This window comes from Acipenser ruthenus, chromosome 8 (assembly GCF_902713425.1).
Source record: "Acipenser ruthenus chromosome 8, fAciRut3.2 maternal haplotype, whole genome shotgun sequence".
NCBI lineage: Eukaryota > Metazoa > Chordata > Actinopteri > Acipenseriformes > Acipenseridae > Acipenser > Acipenser ruthenus.
The window spans coordinates 29,074,563-29,096,008 of record NC_081196.1 but is presented as its reverse complement, the minus strand read 5'-3'; the positions used below and the strand labels follow the sequence as shown (position 1 = coordinate 29,096,008).

The 21,446-nt window shown below is 40.8% G+C and overlaps 1 protein-coding gene across 1 annotated transcript in view; it reads right to left on the bottom strand.

Annotated features, from left to right (window-relative positions):
• The window catches only part of LOC117406887 (E3 ubiquitin-protein ligase RNF149-like), a 54,952-nt gene that overhangs the window by 23,101 nt on the left and 10,405 nt on the right, over positions 1-21,446 (bottom strand). The window contains exon 2 of the mRNA XM_034011271.3: positions 2,318-2,568. Coding sequence (XP_033867162.3) covers positions 2,318-2,568 — 251 coding nt within the window. The remainder of the gene's footprint in view (positions 1-2,317; positions 2,569-21,446) is intronic.

Here is a 21,446-nt window from a genome sequence, read left to right as displayed (position 1 = left end):
GGTACCTGTAACAAGATTCCGAACAGCTAAATCCCTTTGGTACCTCTGGTTCTGCTGGATGCACATGTACAAGAAGGAAGGCAAGTGCATAGCTATGTAAACAACTGAAGTTTTGTGAAAATGTGTTACATTTACTAAAATAAAAATAACTAGAACTGCCAGGCAGTTTTACGGCTTCCAAGCTCAGTACCAGTTAGAAATTTTGCCAAGCTGTAGCATTGCAGCACAAATGTCAGCAACAGTTTTATGGAGCAGTTTCAATTCAAAATACTGCATTAGTTCATTATCTCACAGTGCTTCATAACTTTAAACACCATAGTAACAATGACCCTGTCTACACACTGTAAGGAGTTATAAGCTAATTTTACATTGAAAAACCTTAAGGAGAGGTCAAAGGTCACGATCAAGGTAATTTTTGAATAGAGCATATATGGGTTCCTAAATGTGTTATATAGTAACCATTAATCTATATGCACTTTGTAAGGAGTTATAAGCTAGTTTTACATTTGACTTTAGAGAGGTCAAAAGTCACAGGCAAGGTTATTTTTGGATAGAGCATATATGGGTTCCTATATGTGTTCCATAGTAACCATTAATCTATATGCACTTTGTAAGGAGTTATAAGCTAGTTTTACATTTGACCGAAGATTTTGAAAGGTTTTTAAAGAAATGCGTCAGGTGGCCATATTGGTTTACGCACAAACGCTATTTTTGAAAAAGTCAATTGTATTGACACATGGATGATGCTTGTCAACTTTGGAGTTAATCAAATAAACTACTTTTCAACTGAAGCGGTTTTAAATTTAAGAAGAAAGTGTAGGTCTGGCGGCCATCTTGTTTTACAACAGAACATCATTGTGCCATATTTGAATTCCATTGTCCCCAGGATGACACCTACCAAGTTCAGGAGTTAGTTGGTTAAATGGTTTGCAGACAGAAGCAGTTTGATGTTTGGGTGCGTTTTGTCGAAGTTTCAGAAGAAGATTTTGAAAGTTTTTTCCAAAAAATGTGTCAGGCCGCCATCTTGGTTGACGCAGAAGCACAATTTTTTTTGCATCTGAACTGTACCTGCCAAGTATCATGTTGATTGGTTACACCTTGTGCGGACAGGAGCAGTTTAAAGTTTTGGGAGGAAAAACGACAATAATTAAAAAAAATAAAAAAATAATAATAAATAAATAAATAAATAACTAAATAAAAAATCTTTTCAATAACAATAGGCTTCCCTAATAATAAAAATGCTTTTAAAGAGACCAATTCTATTGATTAATATGCAGGACAGCTGCTATAATATTGTTACCTTTATTAAAAATGTGCACGGATTAATCTACCGATTAATCAACTAATGCCCATAAATTAACCGATCAAAAATTTGAATCGATTGACAACTCTAAAATAAACATAGTACCAAAATAATGAACAAACATTTAATCTGCGAGCGGGCACCAACGTGTCTCTCGTTTATTGTCCAGTTAGCAGTAGATTAGTCTGTCCATTACTTTATTAATCGCTTTCCTTCCAAGGATAAACAAAAGCTAAACAAAAATGAGGACAGGACTGATATTTAGCAAGGCGCAACAGTCTGTGTGACGTTCACTGTCACAGTAAATAATACCTTAACTTTAAAGATTAGTCTGTGCCTTGCCAGGCTCTAAGGGAAGTCATTTCTGGGTTTCTTTGTAACCAGCAGAAAATCCGGTTTTTCCCCACAGCTAGTCAATCAGAAGTGATAGGGGTGTGAAGTAAACACTTTCTAAAATGTTTGTGTAGGTGCTAGACTTCTGCAATTCAGTTTTCAGAAACTTACGTGGCTCTAGAAATATACGCAGAGTGTTTTTCTAGCAACAGTATAATGGCAAAACAACGGGCAAAGTATAACAGCAAAACTTGTTGTCCCTCACACAAATCTTGTTGTCCTGGGCGTTGGGCGATATGAATTGCACCAAATTCGTAATTTATTATGCCAATTCAGTGGGTACACATTATTACTTGAAAGGTCTTTTATATTAAAAGGAGAAAACTTACAACCTTGATCTCCTTTACTGCTCTATTCGGTTCAATGTAGGTGTGTATGGAATGTGGCGGTTTGTGCATTACCATTTGCATTCTCCCTTGCTTCTCTATTGCTTATGGGAAATTACATACAAATGAAACAGTAGTTAGACTGAAATTCAAACTTAGGTGCACCATTAGATGCACACAATAACCCACATTTATCACAGTACCTGTTAAACTACTGTATGTACACCAATTACATGCCTAGAGGGCTTGGACATGTCAGTATATGAAAACCCACCCAAGCTTGGGCGCTATTTACCTGGTTTCCAAACTGTGCTCCAGTATACAGATATCTCTGTATGTAGTAGAAGATAAGCCAAGCCAAAGAGATGATCATCATTGCAATGAAGGCGATGGTCACGAACACAACAGACTGACCACTTAAAAACTCCTGCACATGGCGGGTGCCCACAGCTATGGACATTTTGACTGGGATTCCTCTGCGGACCAGCTCTAAAATCTCAATCCCCTTCGGGTAGCCAACCATAACGACCACTGTGTTTCCAGTCCCTAATAACAAAAAAGAAAGAAAATGGTTAACAACAAACCAGACATGTTCTCAAGTAACACACAGTGCATCTCCGGTACAGGATTTAAATATAACTTATAAAAGTGACCTTAAAACCTTCCTACTGTGTTGTTATCTAACCTTTATGGTTAACACTGAACTGGAAGGAGAACCGTATTGTGATCCTTGACTGTTTTGTTTGATTTGTCGTCACTAAATATACGTCTCTGTTGTTATTAGACGGCTAACACGATCCGGAGCTGTCGCTACAGGCTGCATTTGGTTCATGATTAATTGTATTTGCACCATGAGCACTACAGCACTCACTTTGGAATGGTGACCATGTTTGTATATTGTGTGTGTATTAAATTCCATGTTTATTGTTTCGGGACTGAACCCCTGGGTTATACATCGTTGTGTACTACCATTCATTATTATTTACAGTTGTCAAGTGACTTTTTGGATTATGAAAGAACACCATTGCACCTGGAGTATCGTTGTCTGTCTGTTATTGATCACTGCATCACCTCTACACCTACGCACTGCAAACCACTTTGCCACAGTGCCCAATTAATCGATTGCTATTTGGAGGTTGACAGCCCTAACACACATGCATGTGACACACGTCCCCAATATGCAAATGATTGCTGTGTGATTGGTCAGATGCTAACAGCGTGCATTCAAATTCACAGGCATTCAAATCAGACATTGTAGTTAGTTACTGTTATTTGTTAATAAAACTCCAGTGTGGATTCTAGCAATCAACGTTATTTAAGGGGAATGCTAACTGAAAACTGAAGCAAGAAAAGGAGATTAAAGAAGTTGCTTTTCCTAGAAAAGATACCGAAATAAACCAATATTTCTTCAAGGAGGGAGAGAAACAAGCAAATGTCGACGATGACCGCAACAAACCCGAAACTGGCTCGTCAGGCGGTGCTTCTGACAATGTACAAGACAGGGATGGCACATCTGATGATCCGCAGGAAGAGGATGAGCCAGGGTCCAGTGATGGTGAGAGAAATGTTATCGTAGCAGATCAATTTACCAGCAATGCTGCATAGTGGAGGAACACGGATGATACCTTGTGACAGAAATACAATGATTATTGGTTGTAAATCTCCCTCCCGACCTGTGAAGGCACTAAGCAGCGAGAGCAGAGTTCCTTGGATGGGCTGGTCTGACAGTTCTTTCCCAGGGTTCAAGGGAATTCGGCCAGTCTGGAAGGGGGAGAGACTGTGAGAGACCCCAGAGAAGGTAACAGTTTCGTGAGTGTTTTTGTGTCTGTTAGTAATTGTCTTGTTTGTGAATTACCAGACGGCTAACACGTTTCTGGAGCTGTCGCCTTGGGCCAGCACAAAGCCGGAACAACAATTCACCACTGTCACGAAATAAACTTGTATCACCCATCACAAGCACTACTGCACGCACCCAGGACTGGTGACCGTGTTTGTAGTATTGTGGGGCGGATATTATTGTTTATTATTTGGGACTGCATTTCCCCTTGTTATTTACCCCGTGCAGTACACATTGGTGTGTATTGCCGGGGGATTATTGTTTGGTCGCCAGACCTGGAAACCATTAATAAAATCCTTTCCAAACTGGATTACAATCATCTCTGTCTGTTTCATTCACCCACTGCATTATTCAGCCACTTTGTTGGCACCGAAGACTTGGGCAATGAAGAGGACGGTGGAGGATGACCCAGAGGCGTACCTGGTTGTGTTTGAGCAGGTGGCTACCACCGCGTCATGGCTGCAGGAGTTCTGCGCAAGCCAGCTGGGACCCTGCCTGATCGGGGAGGCTCAGGCAGCCTACCAGGCTATGAGCGACCTCAAGGCCACCAGTTACGACCTGGTCAAGCTGGCCATTCTCCGCCATCTCAACATTACAGCAGAGACCCACCGGGTACGGTTCAGGGAGTACCGAAGATCCTGGAGATACAGACCAGGGTGGTTGCGGAGCGGTTGTGTGACCACATGGTACCCTAGCTGACCCCCGAGAAGAAAACCTGCAAATGGGGGAAGCAGTGGTTGTGGAGCAATTCTTCCATGTGGTCGGCGCCGATACCCAAGCCTGGATACTGCGCCACAACCCCAACACCCTGGAAAATGCCATGAAACTGGCCGAGGATTATGATGATGAAGGGTTGCCGCCCTTCGGAGCAGCCTAGCTCCTCCTCTCTCTCCTCCGCCAGCACCATCAGCCCTGGAACTCAGACCTCCGAGACCACTGACCCCAATGGGCCCCCTTACCTCCCCTTCATGGAGACCAATGTTGGACCCCAGCTGGGGTACAGGTGCTCCCCCTGCCCCGTTGCCATACCAGCAACGGGACAGATATCTAAATATTGCCAACTCTGTCCCCCAACTTGTTTTAGGTGTAACCAATCGGGACATCTGGCCAGGTCATGCCCCACTGCCATGGAGTGTGACGTGGCCGCATGTAATTGGGCACCTGAGATAGGTAGCATGGGGAAAATGGTCGGGAGGGGCCTGTATGATTGATGTAGTTTTAGGAGATGTGAAAACCCACACATTAGTGGACACAGGTTATGAGCAAAACTTAATAGAACAGCTCTCTTGGGCGGTGTGTCGTGGCGGCCACAAGGTCAGATGGCCATCTCCTTTATCCATGGAGACATGACGGCATACCCCACATTAAAAGTATATTTACCGGTAGGACCGATAAAACGTCACCTGGTAGTCGGGGTGGCGGAAAGGTTGCCACACCCAGTTATTCTGGGCCGAGACTGGCCAAAATTCAAAGAATTAATGCAAATAATGGCAGTCTCAGCAGCACATGTAAACGTGGCAGAAAAAAAGTAAAGGTAACAAATTGGTGATGTGTTTCCTTTTCAAGCTGAAAGGTTTTCACCTATTTTCATCCTAGAAAAACGAATAAAGAGAGAAGGACCGCAAAATGGGAGGGGGCATCACTGAGACAAGGCTGGGGTCTGGTGGGAGAGAGCTCGCATGATAACAAATGCCAGTCAAGGGGAGTCGGAACACAGTGTGACCGAGAGGGCGAGGTTACTGGGCCATCTAGGGCAGATGCTACTCCAGCCCCTCTTAATACACCGGACATGTGGTACTCAAGCGCGGACATAGTCACTAGTGCACGCTTGGGGGCAGGTCTGGTCAATTGAAGGTAAGGATGTTGCTGGCGCTGGGGCGCTAGTATATCCACACTTCAGTATCAAGGGACAATTACTGTATAGGGTAAATCTAGCTGCAATTATTGGTTCCCCTGTCTTGTCGGACTGAGGTCATGAGGCTGGCGCATAATATCCCTTTTGCGGGGTACCTTGGAGCTGACAAGACAAGGGAGCGGATATTGGCTTGATTCTACTGGGTAGGTCTTCATACTGATGGGTTGAAATATGTAAACACATGCCCAGACTGCCAGCGAGTAGCGCCAGGTCGAGTGCGCCCCGCCCCTTTGGTTCCACTGCTGATTATTACCTTCTGACTCTGGGTATACGCATATATTAGTAGTGGTAGATTATGCAACACGATACCCGGAGGCAGTTCCATTGAGGTCCACTAGTGCCGCTGCAATAGTCACACAGTTGGTACAGATTATGGCTACAGTAGGGATCCCCAAGGAGATTTTGACTGGAACCAACTTTTTCTCTAACACGTTACAGTAGGTACATAAAATATTAAAACTATGTCCCATCAGGACATCTGTTTATCATCCACAGACGGACGGTTTGTGGAACAATTTAATCAGACCTTGAAGCATATGCTGAGATGTTTTGTAACGCAAGAGCAAAAACATTGGGCATCGCTTCTTCCCTACCTCCTTTTTGTAGTGAGAGAGGTGCCGCAGAGCTCGACAGGGTTCTCCCCCTTCGAGCTCTTGTACGTCCGACAACCTCGCAACATCCTCAGTCAGTTGAGAGAGGGGTGGGAGGAGCACAAAGGATCGTCCAAAAATGTAGTGAAGCATGTGCTCCTACTAAGAGATCGCCTGGATTTGGTCAGTCAGTTAGCCCAGGACAACCTCAAATCTGCTCAGCACTGGCAATAGCAGCATTACAACAAAAATGCACTAATTCAAACCTTTCGACCAGGAGACAAGGTAATGCTGCTACTTCCCTCATCAGAATCGAAATTATGTGCTAAATGGCCGGGGCCACATGAAGTGATTCGGGCTATAGGAAAGGTGAATTATGAAATTAGACAGCCCGATCGCCGTAATGAACGTGAAATTTATCATGTCAATTTATTAAAGCCCTGGCAGGCAAGGGAGGTCTTATTTATAGCTCCAGGCAATGTAGAGGATGATTTAGGCCCCTGTCCAGAGACTCCTAGCACTAAAATAATTTCGATGGGGGAACAATTGGTTCCAGTTCAGCAACGGGAACTGTGTAAGCTTATTGAGGAGTTCAGCTATGTTTTTTCTGACGTGCCCGGCAGGACTAACTTCGTTGAATATAACATTGTCTCTCCCTCAGGTGTCACAGTATAAGAGAGACCTTACCGGATCCCGGAAAGTCGACGAAGTGGCGTTCGCAAAGAGGTATGGGACATACTCAAACTTGGGGTAATTGAGCCTTCCAGGAGTGAGTGGTGCAGTCCAATTGTCATAGTGGCCAAGAAAGACGGCACCAACCGCTTCTGTGTGGACTTCCAGAAGGTAAACGCGATTGCCAAGTTCGATGCATATCCTATGCTTCGGGTCGACAAGCTTCTAGAAATACTGGGAAAGGCGACGTTTATTTCGACTCTGGACCTGACAAAAAGATAATGGCAGATCCCCTTAACCCGTAGTTCTAGAAAGAAAACCGCATTTTCAACACCAGAAGGGCTGTTTCACTTCAAAACCATGCTGTTTGGGCTACATGGTGCGCCCGCTGCCTTTCAGAGACTGATGGACCAGGTCTTACACCCACATCATGAATATGCAGCAGCGTATATTGATGATGTGGTGATTTACAGCTCCACCTGGCAAGAGCATTTAGCTAGGGTTACAGCCGTCCTTCAGTCTCTAAGGGTAGCCCGGCTAACAGCTAACTTGCCAAGATAGAAACTCAATATTTGGGATTTTTAATGGGTGAGACCCATGGTCACCAAAATCCAGGCTCAGGTAAGGTCACTACTGGGATTACCCAGTTATTACCGCCGCTTTATCCCTGAGTATGCCACAGTGGTCATCCCTTTAGTTGACCTCACCAAAAAGAGTGCTCCAAATTTAATTAAGTGGTCAGCTGAATGTCAGGGTTTGATACTATTAAGCGTAAACTGTGCCAGGCCCCACCCTTATCACACCTGATTTCACCAAGAGATTCATCCTCCACACCGATGCGTCGGACGTGGGTTTGGGTGCAGTCTTGTCCCAAGAGGTAGACAGAGTAGAACACCTGATACTGTATCTCAGTAAAAAGATGCTACCTCGGGAGCGCAACTACTCTGTAGTCAAAAAGGAGTGTTTGGCCATTAAATGAGCTACTCACTCCTTACGATATTACCTGCTGGGACATTAATTTGATCTTGTCACAGATCACGCCCCACTCAGGTGATTAAGCACAATGAAGGACAGCAATGTCCGGATAACTCAGTGGTATCTGGCGTTGCAACCCTTCATGTACCACATGGTACACAGTGCAGAGAAAGACCATCAAAATGCTGATTATTTTTCCTGGGAGGGGGGAGTAATGGGAAAGATAGATTCAGCTGAGTGTTCCTTCGGCTCCACTCTGAGAGGTTGGATATGTGACAGAAATACAATGATTCTTGGTTGTCACATACCTTTACTAGCAATGTTGCATAGTAATCCAGAGCTCCACATGTATTACAGCAGAGTTTTTTAACCCTTTTTTGAAAATGTAGGCATTGCCCCAGCCTTAGAAATATATGCAAAGTTCTTGTTTTGTGTGCTTATTATAGCCTGTTACTATAATACATATTACTCTATTGTAAGACCATTACACTGGAATTCAATCAATATGCCGACAGAATGTAGCAAAGTAATTAGACAAACATGCACAGTAAATTAAGCTAATAATAAAAATAAAGTGACCTGCTCACAGAAGCATCTGATCTAAAGCATATTCCAGATCCTGCTTATTCCAGTGTCACAATGGTTCGGGACCTCAAGTAACATTTTATTTTCTTTCAATACTTTTACAATTGGCTGTTTTAGTCTGTTTACCATCTTTATATATATTTTTATTTGGTCTATACAGAGTAAATGTCAGTAAAATGTAAATGTCTTCACTTAAGATGCAACAGCACCTTTCACCACCAAACCTAAAAAGAAAACAGTCCTAGACATCTGAACACTGAGACTAAGTATGGAGATGCAGTTATACCTACGGAGGGCAATTAACAAAGTCATCACTTTGATTATTGTTACCATATTCAAATTATTAAGGAGTGTTAATATGAACCGTCTACATGCTGGAAAGTGTGCAATGAGCTCCCAAAAATACAGCTGACTTAGTACGAAGACTGCGGAAGCTTTTACACTGTACAAAAAAATCGATTCTATGTTTTGTTGGTATCGATCTTTGGAATTTTATGCAAATACCGATTTTGGTTCGGTTTCAGTTTGGATAAATCATAACTGTTGCAACCCTACATTAAAAAACAGATATTTCAGAATCAGTGACATTTGGTTCACCTTAAATAAATGAACAACCTATTTTTCTCTTCATACTGCAATGCATCAGAAATCCATTTCATGTCTAAAATAGGGATAGGCATTTCAGTATAGTTTAAAAATCATAAACACATAATTTACTGACTGATTAATCGCTTGCTCGAATAAACGTTTACACGTGCCCATCCCTAGTCCATAAGCAGAATAATGTTCTTATCTTTTTGTAGTTTCCTAATACTGTGGGTAGTGGTTTTCCAAACAATGCATCTTCACTACTTTGTTGTATCAATCCACGGACCTTCTGCATCAGAAATGGACCTACTATATCAATACTGTACTATATTTCACTAATCCACTACATTTTTAGGAACCCGACTGACTGCAGCATCCATATTTATATATACTGCTGTGTAACCAAAAAGCATACTGTACTGTATCTCAGCAAAGTCACAGGCAAAGTCTCCTGGGGCTTATATTACTATGCGAAAGCAGGATCCAAGGGACTGAATGGGAAACTGTGGACCCAGCGGCCATGTGTTTTTAAAAAGATCCAATTCCTTTCTGGATAGCCGCAGAGGCAATTCACACATACTGAACACAAAACTGCACCTTGTTCACACTTGCCAGCTGTCAGATTTAGATCAAAGTTTTGCCAGCTAAGTAAGAATTATTGCTCAAACTAATAGAAACAGCTGCATTTTATGACCGGAATTAAAAAAAAAAAAAAAAGAAACTTGAAGTTTGGGTTTCATTTCTTTCATTATTACATATTTTTTTATTGGAAGCCTCAAAACATGCTAAAATTATAGGTATTTATCCTGATTATCCCCCACATGGAACAAAATGAGGTGAAAGGTCACCCAAATAGGAATGTTATCCACAATTTGTAGTATATGGGCCTCAAGTTACAGCTTAAATTGCTCCGACACCATTTTCTCAATCACATGTGGTTTATGTACAACAACTGGATGATACTCCTCTCAAGAATGTGGTCCCTTTAAGCTCCAAAGCAAGTAATTTCACAGAAAGAAATACGTTTCACGATTATCTATTATTTTAACCACCAGCCTGTTTACTGTGATGCTTGCTGTAGTTTTAGTTTAAAGACCATCATGCACATAAAAAACAACCTGCCAAGGGACATTTCCTGAACACTGCCATCAAATGCACCACCCATAACCACTCCTAAGGTGAACTTTTCCAGAGTCTATTATTTACTGGAAGTCCCAGTAGAAATAACATGCCAAGATGAACCCAGCTCTTTAAATAATGTGTTTGTCCACCGGCTAAAAAATAGTACGTTCATACCTCAAGGTAGTACTCTTTAGCTGTAGTGCTTGAAAAAGATCATGCAGACAATTCAGCATCACATGCATGTGTTGTAAGTATCACTGCCTGTCTGCACCAAGTCCCATACATATTTGATGCAGATGAAACCTAAAGAAAATTCAGTCCTCATGCCATATTGGATGTTCTCCATTTCCGTTGTTATTGGGCAGATGAGTGGAATACTGTCCAATAATGCAAAGATGAGAAGAATTACAAAGATAGATTACAAGAAGGTCAACGGTTATGTTTTAGAGCATTACACTTTCATGCAACGGTTATAAGGACTATGAAGAGCTATTTCTCCCACTCTGGCCATATGCTTAGAAAAGAAGGAACAGGAAGGAAGTAAAGGATGGGAATTGCTATAGACCAGGTGTCTCCAACCCTGGTCCTGGAGAGCTACTGTGGCTGCTGGTTTTCGTTTCAACCAATCTCTCAGTTACTTAATTGAACCAATTATTGGCTTAATTAGTCAAGATTAACAGGTGTTCCAGATCTTTAGCCACTGATGATGTAAAGACACCTATAAAACCTGCTGGATAGGGGCTCTCCAGGACCAGGGTTGGAGACCCCTGCTATAGACAGACTATTAATTTGAAATGCTCCATGATCTGCTTAATGAAGTGCCTTAAGTTAAATGAAGTCTAGACCGTTGAGTGTTGCACAACAATGTAACCACAGTGGGTTAAAAGAAGACTGCTGCATACATCTACTTAGCATTAGCCTACAGCAGTATACTTAAACCAACCAAACAAGCATGTCCATGACATTCATTCCTGCAAGATTAGAGCTATCGGTATCAAGACCTATATACAGTAAAGTAAACAAGACTCTTACTGTATCAAGTTTCATTACAATTAGACAAATAGATATGGTCAGATGGACACACACAGCCTTGTCAAAAAATTATAAGACTCAATCATTTGAATCTCAAGAAATAAGCAAATCTCAAAAAAGACATACTGAAAGACAATTAGACGAACAGAAAATAAGCCTGAGGTTGATACATTTAATGACTTGTTCTAAAAACTGTCAACAAGTTCCATCACAATTGGACAAAGTTATTGTACATACAGTCGCAGACAAAAGTATTGGCACCCTACGCTTATTATATTCAATGTAACAGATTAAGGACAAGCATTTAGTAAACTTTAACCATTTAAAACAACAACAAAATACATATGTGACAGGGTGGTCGTGCGGTGACGACAGGCCAGAAGCAGGAAGGACAAACTGACACCAGGGCAGTACTGCAGTTCAAAAAGACGCTGCGGCGCCGTTTATTTAAATAATACAAAAATAAAATAAAAGGCTTAACAAAAACACTTGCTCACAGAGCGAAAATAAATAATTAAATAAAACAAAATCACAAACACAAAATACAAACTGAATAGGTCAGGCTGGGCTATCGCCTTCACTGTTCCTATATAGTTTTATTTTTAGTTTTGTTTCTCTCCTCTCGCTCTCCAGTTCCTCCTCTTACATATATCCTCATCTCTGGCACATACAGTATGCCTGATCCTGTTGCAACTTACATAATATGAAAGGAAATTTTGTGGCCTTTCATTTGATATGTTACATGCTTGCGGTTCAAACTATCCAGTAGTTAAACATACATAAATGAAAACAGTGAAAAACAGGCGGAAACAGGGCTATGTGTAAAGAGTTAAAAAAAAAAAAGAAATGGACCGCTGGTTAAAAAGAAAATCACCTTTTTCTTCTGCTGCATGCAAAAACTTCACGTCAGGCAATGGCAAAAGCAATGGAGAGTACTCTGTCTCACAGTGATGAACAGCTGTAGGTCTCCTGAAAGCAGCTTATTTTAAAGCAACACCAGTGTGAATGATGATGCAGTAAAATATACTAATGCGCCCTATAGCCTGGAGGTCGCCGGTTCGAGTCTAGGCTATTCCACTGCCAACCGTGGACGAGAGTTCCCAAGGGGCGGCGCACAATTGGCTGAGCATCGCCCAGGTGGGGAGGGTTTAGGTCGGCCAGGGTGTCCTCGGCTCACCGCGCACCAGTGATCCCTGTAGACTGGCCAGGCGCCTGCGGGTTTGCCTGTAAGCTGCCCAGAGCTGTGTTGTCCTCCAACGCTGTAGCTCTGAGGTGGCTGCATGGCAGGCCTGCAAAGTGAAAAGAAGCGGTCGGCTAACGGCACACGTTTCGGATGACAGCGTGTGTTCGTCTTCGCTGCTCCCAAGTCAGCGAGGGTGTGGTAGTGGTGAGCTGAGCCTAAAATAATACAATTGTCTATTTCAAATTGGGAGAAAAAAACGGGGTACAAATCAATTGGCGACTACTAAATTATAAAAAAAAAATAAAAAAAATAAAAGTAAGTGCATAGCACGCCATAGTGTTACAAGCGCAGCACGCACGCTTATGTCATCGGTGTCTGTTTCAGGCAGAGCATCCTGGTCGCCAAGGTGACACAGCTGAGAATTCTTCCTCTGACATCCCCTCTGGTGTTGTTTCGGTGGTATTTTCGACAGCACTCTCCTCTTCAACTACAGAAACCCCAGCTTTTTTGAAGAAACGCCGTGTTGTTTGCTGACTGACAGAGAATGCTTTAGCAAGCGCACAGTATCCAACATAGAAATTTTATTTACACTGAATTTTCGTGCTGATGCTCATCGTTTTCTCTTTGCAGCCATGCTTGCTGTTGCAGTCAGTGCTGTTTTTTCAAACTCTAAACCCGACACTGCATATAGGGATTAAATAGCTAAGGTACAGTACAGAGGTAATCGCTCAGTAACGAGGTGCAAACAGCTGACTGATCGATCTGTCAAGCTTTTACTACAGTAAAGTGCTTCCTTTTGTATTGAAATCTATGTGAATGGCAAGATAACAAGCTGAAAACAGCTGATTGTGGATTAGTAAAAGCGATTACTACAGTATAAGCAGTGCGTATGTTATTTAAATCTATGTGAATGCCACATAACGAGATCCAAACAGCTGAGTTTGCTCAAAATATACACCGTACTTAACACGGTATAAACAATGCCTTTGTTATTGAAATCAATGGGAATGGCAAACAGCAAACGCGATTTGTCCGATATAACAGCAGCCCGAAATAACCCTGTATGATGAAAGTGGTGGATACTGTACTAGTCATTTCAGGGGAAAAAGATTTTAGCGTAAATGCTTCGGACAAGGGAACATACTAAATTAATCCACTTGAACAGGATCTTCAGTAATCTGATTTGGTACACTGCAATTAGGATCTTGTTTCGTCTGATTTAGCGGATGATCCACCTGTGAGGTTTAACTTCTGGTATTGCTGCAGTTTTGTCTTTGTCATATTAATTAGTGGCTAATGTTCGCTGAATACTTGTATTTAACATGTTTTCTTGAATTACCTTCTATTAAGTGTAGAATGCCAATACTTTGTCTGCGACCATATGTATGTGCCTCCTCTATATCCCACTGAGGATATGAGAGGAGCTATAATAAAGTAGTAAGCTCCAGTGAAGTACAAGCATGTTGTACTCACTGTACATTATTTCAAAACATTACTGATAATCACATTCTGATAAGCAGACCTTTCAAAGTGCCTAATACTTTCCAATACAAATTCCACCTTCAAACAGCACAAGGTACTTTATTGCCTTTCAAGGTTAAAGATTTCTGTCAAACACCTCCAGGACTTGCAGTAAAACCACTGACTCCCCAGTGAAGGTGTGCTGTAAGGGAACACAGGCAGTGCTTATTGGGGAGTGGGGACGGGGGGTGGGGGTTCCATGAACATTGCATACAATACACAAGATTTAGTCAAAATGTATTGTGTGAAAAATTAAATATGGGGATCAGAATACCTTTTGAATGTTCTTTTGTAATTTTTGTGCCTATAAGTGAAACTATTAATCGTGTATCAAGGAATCTTGATACTTTCATACAAGTAGTTTTGTACCGTAAAACTTAAAATAATCACCGGTCTCCAATACTCGTTGGGTTGCTAATAAACGCCGGGGCTGCTGGGAAATACGATAAATAGAGCCCGGGTCTCTTTTAAACGCCAGGTTATGAATAATAATATAATGTGCGTTATACTGAATATTCCAGCCAATACACACACGGCTGTACAGCGAGTTTACCAATTTATTTTCAACAGCAATGAAAAGACCCTGAGGCTCAGGATGAATGATAAGAAAACTGAATTTAATTTATTTTAAAATGTACACGTAATGCATACAGTTTTTTTATGACTTTATTCATTTTAAAACCACTTAAAAAATGTGAGCGTGCTGAAAGTAAAATACAAACTTGTTTTCTGATACTAACAGGGTTGCCTTTTAGTGTATTTGTACGTGTTTTTTTTTTGTTTATTTTTTGTATTAACAGTGTTTCGTGCATTGAGTCTTGCAATGAATATTCGTATTTTGCTCCTTATTTACCAATGTACACGTTATAAAAACAAATTAGTCAGTGACCGAAGCAGTTGCAAGCAGCAGTAATACACGAAAATGCAAACAAAAAATATGTTTTTATAATTTTGAATGGGAGATGAAGTATCCGTGGCTTGTTTATCGAGATGGCAAGATGTACTGTGTGTGAAAAAAAAAACATATACGCACGGATGTAGTTTTTCAAGAATCTTTGCTTAAAAGACACGCCTATGCTGTTGCTGTTATTGGAATGCAGACAAATATTAAAACACACGTAGATAAAGGCAACAAACAGTGCTTAGAATCGCGTCTCATTGTCATGAGAACGGTCTGCTGTTAGTATATATAACAAAGAAAAAAGGGTGTCTATGTTTATATGTATATCTATACACAGACAGATATTTTTTAACTACTACATACCACAGAGTTTAAATAAACCTCATGGCCCCTGTACTATAAATGAGTGTTTATTGAAAATCACAATGTCGTCACGGTACGGTTTGTAATTCATATAGATTAGCGATGAGGGACTCAACACCCATGTGTTGAATTGATCTCACTGGGCTATGAAGAGGGCTAGTGTAAAACAGGATTAAAAGGCTGGTAATATCTTCGCAAGCTGCAATGTACCAGCATCAACCTAGAGGGTATACAGCTCTTGATAACAACAGGGTTTGTGGAGACTGCAAATAAATCTATGGTTGGACACAAATTTCTATGTTTTTCCGACAACATGAGAGTTGAAGAAACCACATAGCAGAAACGTCACAACAGTTCCACCCCTTCACCCGTATTCACGTTTGCCTCTGTCCTTTCCAAAGGATGTTGCATGCCCAGATCTCTTGTCAAATCCTCTCTGTCATCACAAAGACTGTTGGCTTTGTTTCATCTCCAATTACACAGACACAAGTCCTTTATTTTTATGTAACAGTAAAACCTATATTATCCAAACTAACTGGGACTGGGGTGTTTGGATAATCAAATTACAACTGTGAAATTGTTTCAATTACTTTTCCAATCAAGAAACCTGATATAAAGATATAACCCCCCCTTTTAACTGTAAATATATAACATCCAATCCAGTGCAGTACTGAACTGTTCTCTGTAAACACCAGAGACTGAGGTCTGAATATGGTCATTTCTATACTACAGACTTCCAAACCTATATAAAAAAAATGTTGACTTTACATGGAAAACTGTTATGTCCAGGATTGAATTTAACATTTGTTGTTCAACCTTACAGTTTGCATTCCTCAACCTGAGGTCAAATTGAGTTTTTTCCATCATAAAAACAGTTTCTGGAAAAATGTTGGCTTTCATCGTTCTTAAAATACACTGTATTTCGGTGCAGCACATATTCATGCTGGCACAATTACAGCATTCCACTTGATAACAAAAAACAGGATCTGTTGTTTTCAAGCTGTGCTCTTCCTCAAGTACTTTACAAACTATAACATGAAACAGTTCTAACAGAGAAATGACAGGCAGTTGTATTTAAAGGGGTATCTGTTTCAGAAAGTTAAGCTCAGGTATGGCATGCAGAAAAACTTCCGAATGGAAAATTCTTTAAATGTTTGCCTTAGTTTTAAGGCACACTGTGATTGAAAGTTGCTTGTAATGGGGTGGGGGGAGAGGAAGTCAAAGAGGAACTAACACAGCACCACACAATAGGACTCATAGATCGATCTTACTAGAATAATGGCACTCAAGTGAGAGGTCATGAAGGCCAGAAAACAATGCTTGGGGGGTGTGGGGGGTGTGGGGGGTGGGGTGGGGGTGGGGGGGGGACGCTACCTCCCAAAGCAAACCAGGCACTCACTGGGGTCAAAGTTGCACATTTATTTGTAGGCTTATAGTGACCTGCTACACAAAATCCACAATGAGTGGAACCAGGTATGTCTTGCCCTACGTTGTAACACTTTCTGTGACATGGGCCACTTGAGAACATCTGTTGCTTGTCTTAAGTGACTAATGTTTCCACTACATAACCCCTTAGTAGCCATGGTGGAAAACATGGGAACAATTTTTTTTTTAAATGTATAAGGTAATGAAAAATAGTAAAAGTAAAAAAAAAAAATGGTAATAAGACTTCAGACACATTCTTACCATGTGGGGCATGAGTTACAAAGGTCTTTTATTTATTTTTTACATGCACACCACACCTACCCTTGACCACTTTTCTACATAAAAATCAAATCAAATTTAAAATGTTTCCTGAAAAAAAAGTATTGCTTCATGAGCTAGGACAGAAGATGTAATGTATAACCTCCAGGATGAGGGTCTGGAACCAACTCCCCAGTAATGTTGTTGAAGCTGACACCCTGGGATCCTTCAAGAAGCTGCTTTATGAGATTCTGGGATCAATAAGCTACTAACAACCAAACAAGCAAGATGGGCCGAATGGCCTCCTCTTGTTTGTAAACTTTCTTATGTTCTTATGTTCTAACTGTTGAGAATTGTATCAGGACCATTCGTATTTAGATCAAAGAATGGCACTGGGACAAGAAGGTTTTTAAATGGGGATGAGAGGTCACTTGTTTCTTTCACACAGCAATGTACCCTCTACTATTTACATATAATAATGGACACAGGTCTGGGAGTTCAAACTGCTTCGTTTCACCTGGCTGTTTGCCATGATGATATAGTTGTGTTCTTCGCTGCTTACAGATGGCAAGTGTCCCTTGACCACCCCCCACTAAGAAAGGTAGCAGCCAAGAAATGAGGGCTTGTTAACACTCATGACTGTGTGACTTTTCAAATGCAAATACTGTACTGTACTGTACTGTACATAGAGCACTGCTTTATGACTTGTTCCATCCCCCTGTCCTGTGGGGTTATACAATCTCCAGACATACATATGAAGCATTAAAAAGGGTAGAAATTAAATAGTTAATTCAGTAATTAATGTGTAATTTAATACATTAATAAATGAACACATTTGTAAATTAGCTGTTTGTCAACTGAACTTTCAATTTCAACTGCCAATTGAACTTTCAATTTAATTTGGAAATTGAACTTTTTAAACCATATTTGAACATTGTCAATTACACGAGGGGGCGTCTACAAATCGTTAGTGTGGCGTCAACTGGATAAGGTAAATATATTAATTTGTAAAGCTACAGCATGCACATATTTACCCCCAGGCTGTAACACACCAGCATAGTGAGTGCAAACATATTTTAATGGCTGGAAACAAAAAATAATTGCTTAAATATTTAAAAGGCTGATATTAAATATGTGCATGGTGTAGGTTTACACATTAATATACTTACAAAATGCATCAAAGTTTTTTTTTTAAACTTGATTGTTTTTATAGTTTTTAACAAGAATCAAAACAAACAATAGTGACAGTAATAAGAAAGGGAAAGAGAAAAAAAAGAGAGAGGGAGTATCACGTTTGGTTTCTTTAAAGGATAATTATGCAAGAGAGAACAGTCTGAGTTTGTCAACATGGGAAAGAAAGGGTTGCCATGCTTTATAACATTTTTCCAGTGCATCCCTAGTGTGAACTATATTTTTTCTAATTGAAGGGAATGCATAAGATCCCTGATCCAATTAACATAAGAGGGTGGGCAGCCTGCTTCCATCCAAACAAAATCAGGTGTCTAGCCAGAATGGTTGCAAAGGCCACAGTGTCTGACTACAGCCCACATAGGGGAACACTGTCAGGTAATACACCAAAAAATGCAATGAGTGCGGTAGGATCAATGGGAACTTGAAAGGTTTGAGAGAGGGTCTCAAAGACAGAGGTCCAGAATGGAGTCAACCTGGGACAAGACCACAACACATGGATGAGAGAAGCAGGAGCTAGTTTACATCTGTCACAGGCTGGATCCAGTTCAGGGTAAATTCTGGCAAGTTTGACCTTTGACAAGTGGAAGCGATGCAAAACTTTCACTTGAATGAGCCCATGTTGAGCACAAATGAACAGAAATGCACACGAGCAAGAATGGATTTCCAAGTGCCATCCGTGAGGTTGATTCCTAAATCCTGTTCCCATGAGGTTTACAGTGTAGACAGTAAAGGGCAATGCAGAGACATTTTAGATGTAACACCCCTACAGTCAGGGTTGAATTCTAATATGGAATCAACAGTGGATTTAGCAGGCAGTAGAGGAAACTGAGCTACTTTGCTTTGCACAAAGTTCAGAATTTGCAAGTAACGAAAGAAGTGTGTTTGTGGTAGGTTACATTTTAGGGAAAGCTGGTGAAATTATGCTAAATTATGTATACATATTTAAGTGACTCAATACCACCTCTGCACCATATACTAAAAGCCGCCCAAATCCGGAGGGAGTGACACACCACTGGGTTAACACTAAACTGAGAGGCAGATAGCAGAAGAGAGGATCATAACAGGGCAGATAGGGACCATCCACACAGGCCCATCCGGCGGGTGGTGAGATTGCGACCAATGCAATAGATTTAAAATGTTAGCCGACCAATAGTAAAATTGAAAGTTAGGTAGGGCCATACCCCCCATTGGTTTTATTCTTTGGAGGAATTCTCTGCGGATTCTGGGAAACTTCTTTTTCCAGAAACCATTTGATCTAGGGGGTTGAATAATGTTTTGGTATTGAAAAAGGTAGAGTGTGTTCATCTTGACAGTTACTGCGACCTGCTAGGGAAAGAGGTAGAATGGACCAATGACAAAAGTCTTGTTTAATACGCTTTAGTAGGGGAGTGATTTAAAGAACGAGCTTGTGGTACCAGCGTGTACCTTAGATTCCCAGATAGGTGAAGGTATCGGATGCAGTTGTGAAAGGGAAATTATTAAGGGGACAGTGGAGGGCAGCCGAATTGATAGGGAAGAGTTTGCTCTTGTGTAGGCTGAGTTTATAGCCAGAAATTTCAGAAATATATAAAAGAGGGTCAACTGCATCGAGAGATACTTTCTGCTCTCGACACTCCCCCACCCCCCAATTTATTCCCTTTCCATCCTGATTTCCACGCAGGGATATTGAAAGAGGTTCAATGGCAATTGCAAAAAGGAGGAAGGAGAGGGCAACCTTGTCATGTTCCCCGGTGGAGAAGGAAACATTTAGACTGCATGTTATTTGTGCAAACAGAGGCTGAAGGGGAGGTATGTAACAGCTTGATCCATGAATTAAAATTGGGACCAAAGCCAAGTCTATATAATCCCACTCAATACAGTCAAATGTCTTTTCCACATTGAGTGAAACAGTAACTTCATGCAAGGGAGAAGAAGGAGTATATATAATATTGAACAGATGGCGAAGATTAAAATAAGAGTGTCTGCCCTGCACAAACCCTGTCTGGTCAGAGAAGATTATGGAGGGGAGAACTGATTGAAGACGGTGTGCTAGGGTCTTAGCAAGAATTCTAAAGTCTGCGTTAAGAAGCGAGATCGGGCAGTACAATCCACGGTCGAGAGAGACCTTATTCTGTTTCAGTAGTAGTGATATAGAGGCTTGGCGCAACGTTAGGGGTAAGGACAGAGATGTAAAAGATTCAGAGAACATAGCACTCAACAAGGGAGATAAACGGGCTGCATTTCTTGTAAAAGTATATGGAAAACCTATCTGGGCCAGGAGATTTTCCACTCTGCATTGACTTAATAGCTTGAGTTATTTCATCTGGAGCAAAAGGCTCCTCTAGGTCTGATTGGAAATTAATTTGTGGGATCAAATGCAAAGCAGCAGACTGACGAAGCTGATGTGCTAAAATTCTGCTTCCCTTGTCACTGTGTTCAAATATTGCATGCCATGATCTGATCATAAATTGCTCCACCTGTTTAGTAGAGTGTAGAAGGGTGGTGGGCAATTCACTGACACACACGGGTGACAGAAGGTTTATTTGCAACAGCGCACTAAGTGACTTGCTCAGGGTCACACAATGAGTCAGTGGCTGAGGTGGGATTTGAACCGGGGACCTTCTGGTTACAAGCCCTTTTCTTTAACCACTGGACCACACCTAAGTCAACATGAGCAATGTTATTGTTTAACATAGAAGGTTGTACTCATATTGAGTGGGTGGAGTGAAGTAGGTTGTTGAAGTATCAAAGAAAGAAAGAAATGTATATTTGACCATAGCTATTGCTTTGCTTAAAATTATACATGTATTTAGCTACCAAAATGTAGTTTATTTCCAACGCTTTTTTGGTTACATTAACCACTTCAACTCCAGATGTAAAAATGAAACCCCTTCCCAGGTACCACATTTTGAAAATAATAACAATAATGTTTTCAAAACTGTAATTGCTATAAAATGTTAACATATGATGAATAAAACACAAATAAATGACCTAAACTGTGTTTTTCATTAACCCTTTATGCTGCTGTGTACTACATACCCATATTCAATATAGATTTTTTTTTTTTTTGAACAATGAAAACAAAAACGCTGCTAATAACGCTAATAACAATAATAATCAGTAAACAGTAATTATTAAATAAAAATCAAACAACATCAAAACGTGTGCCATTATCAACTTGCTCTGTGTCATTTATTGAAATGTTCAATACAATAGAACCCGGGGTTGCCTTCGCAACCACAGCGCATTTTTCTTGTGTCTTTTGTTTTCATTTTCGTAGCAGACTC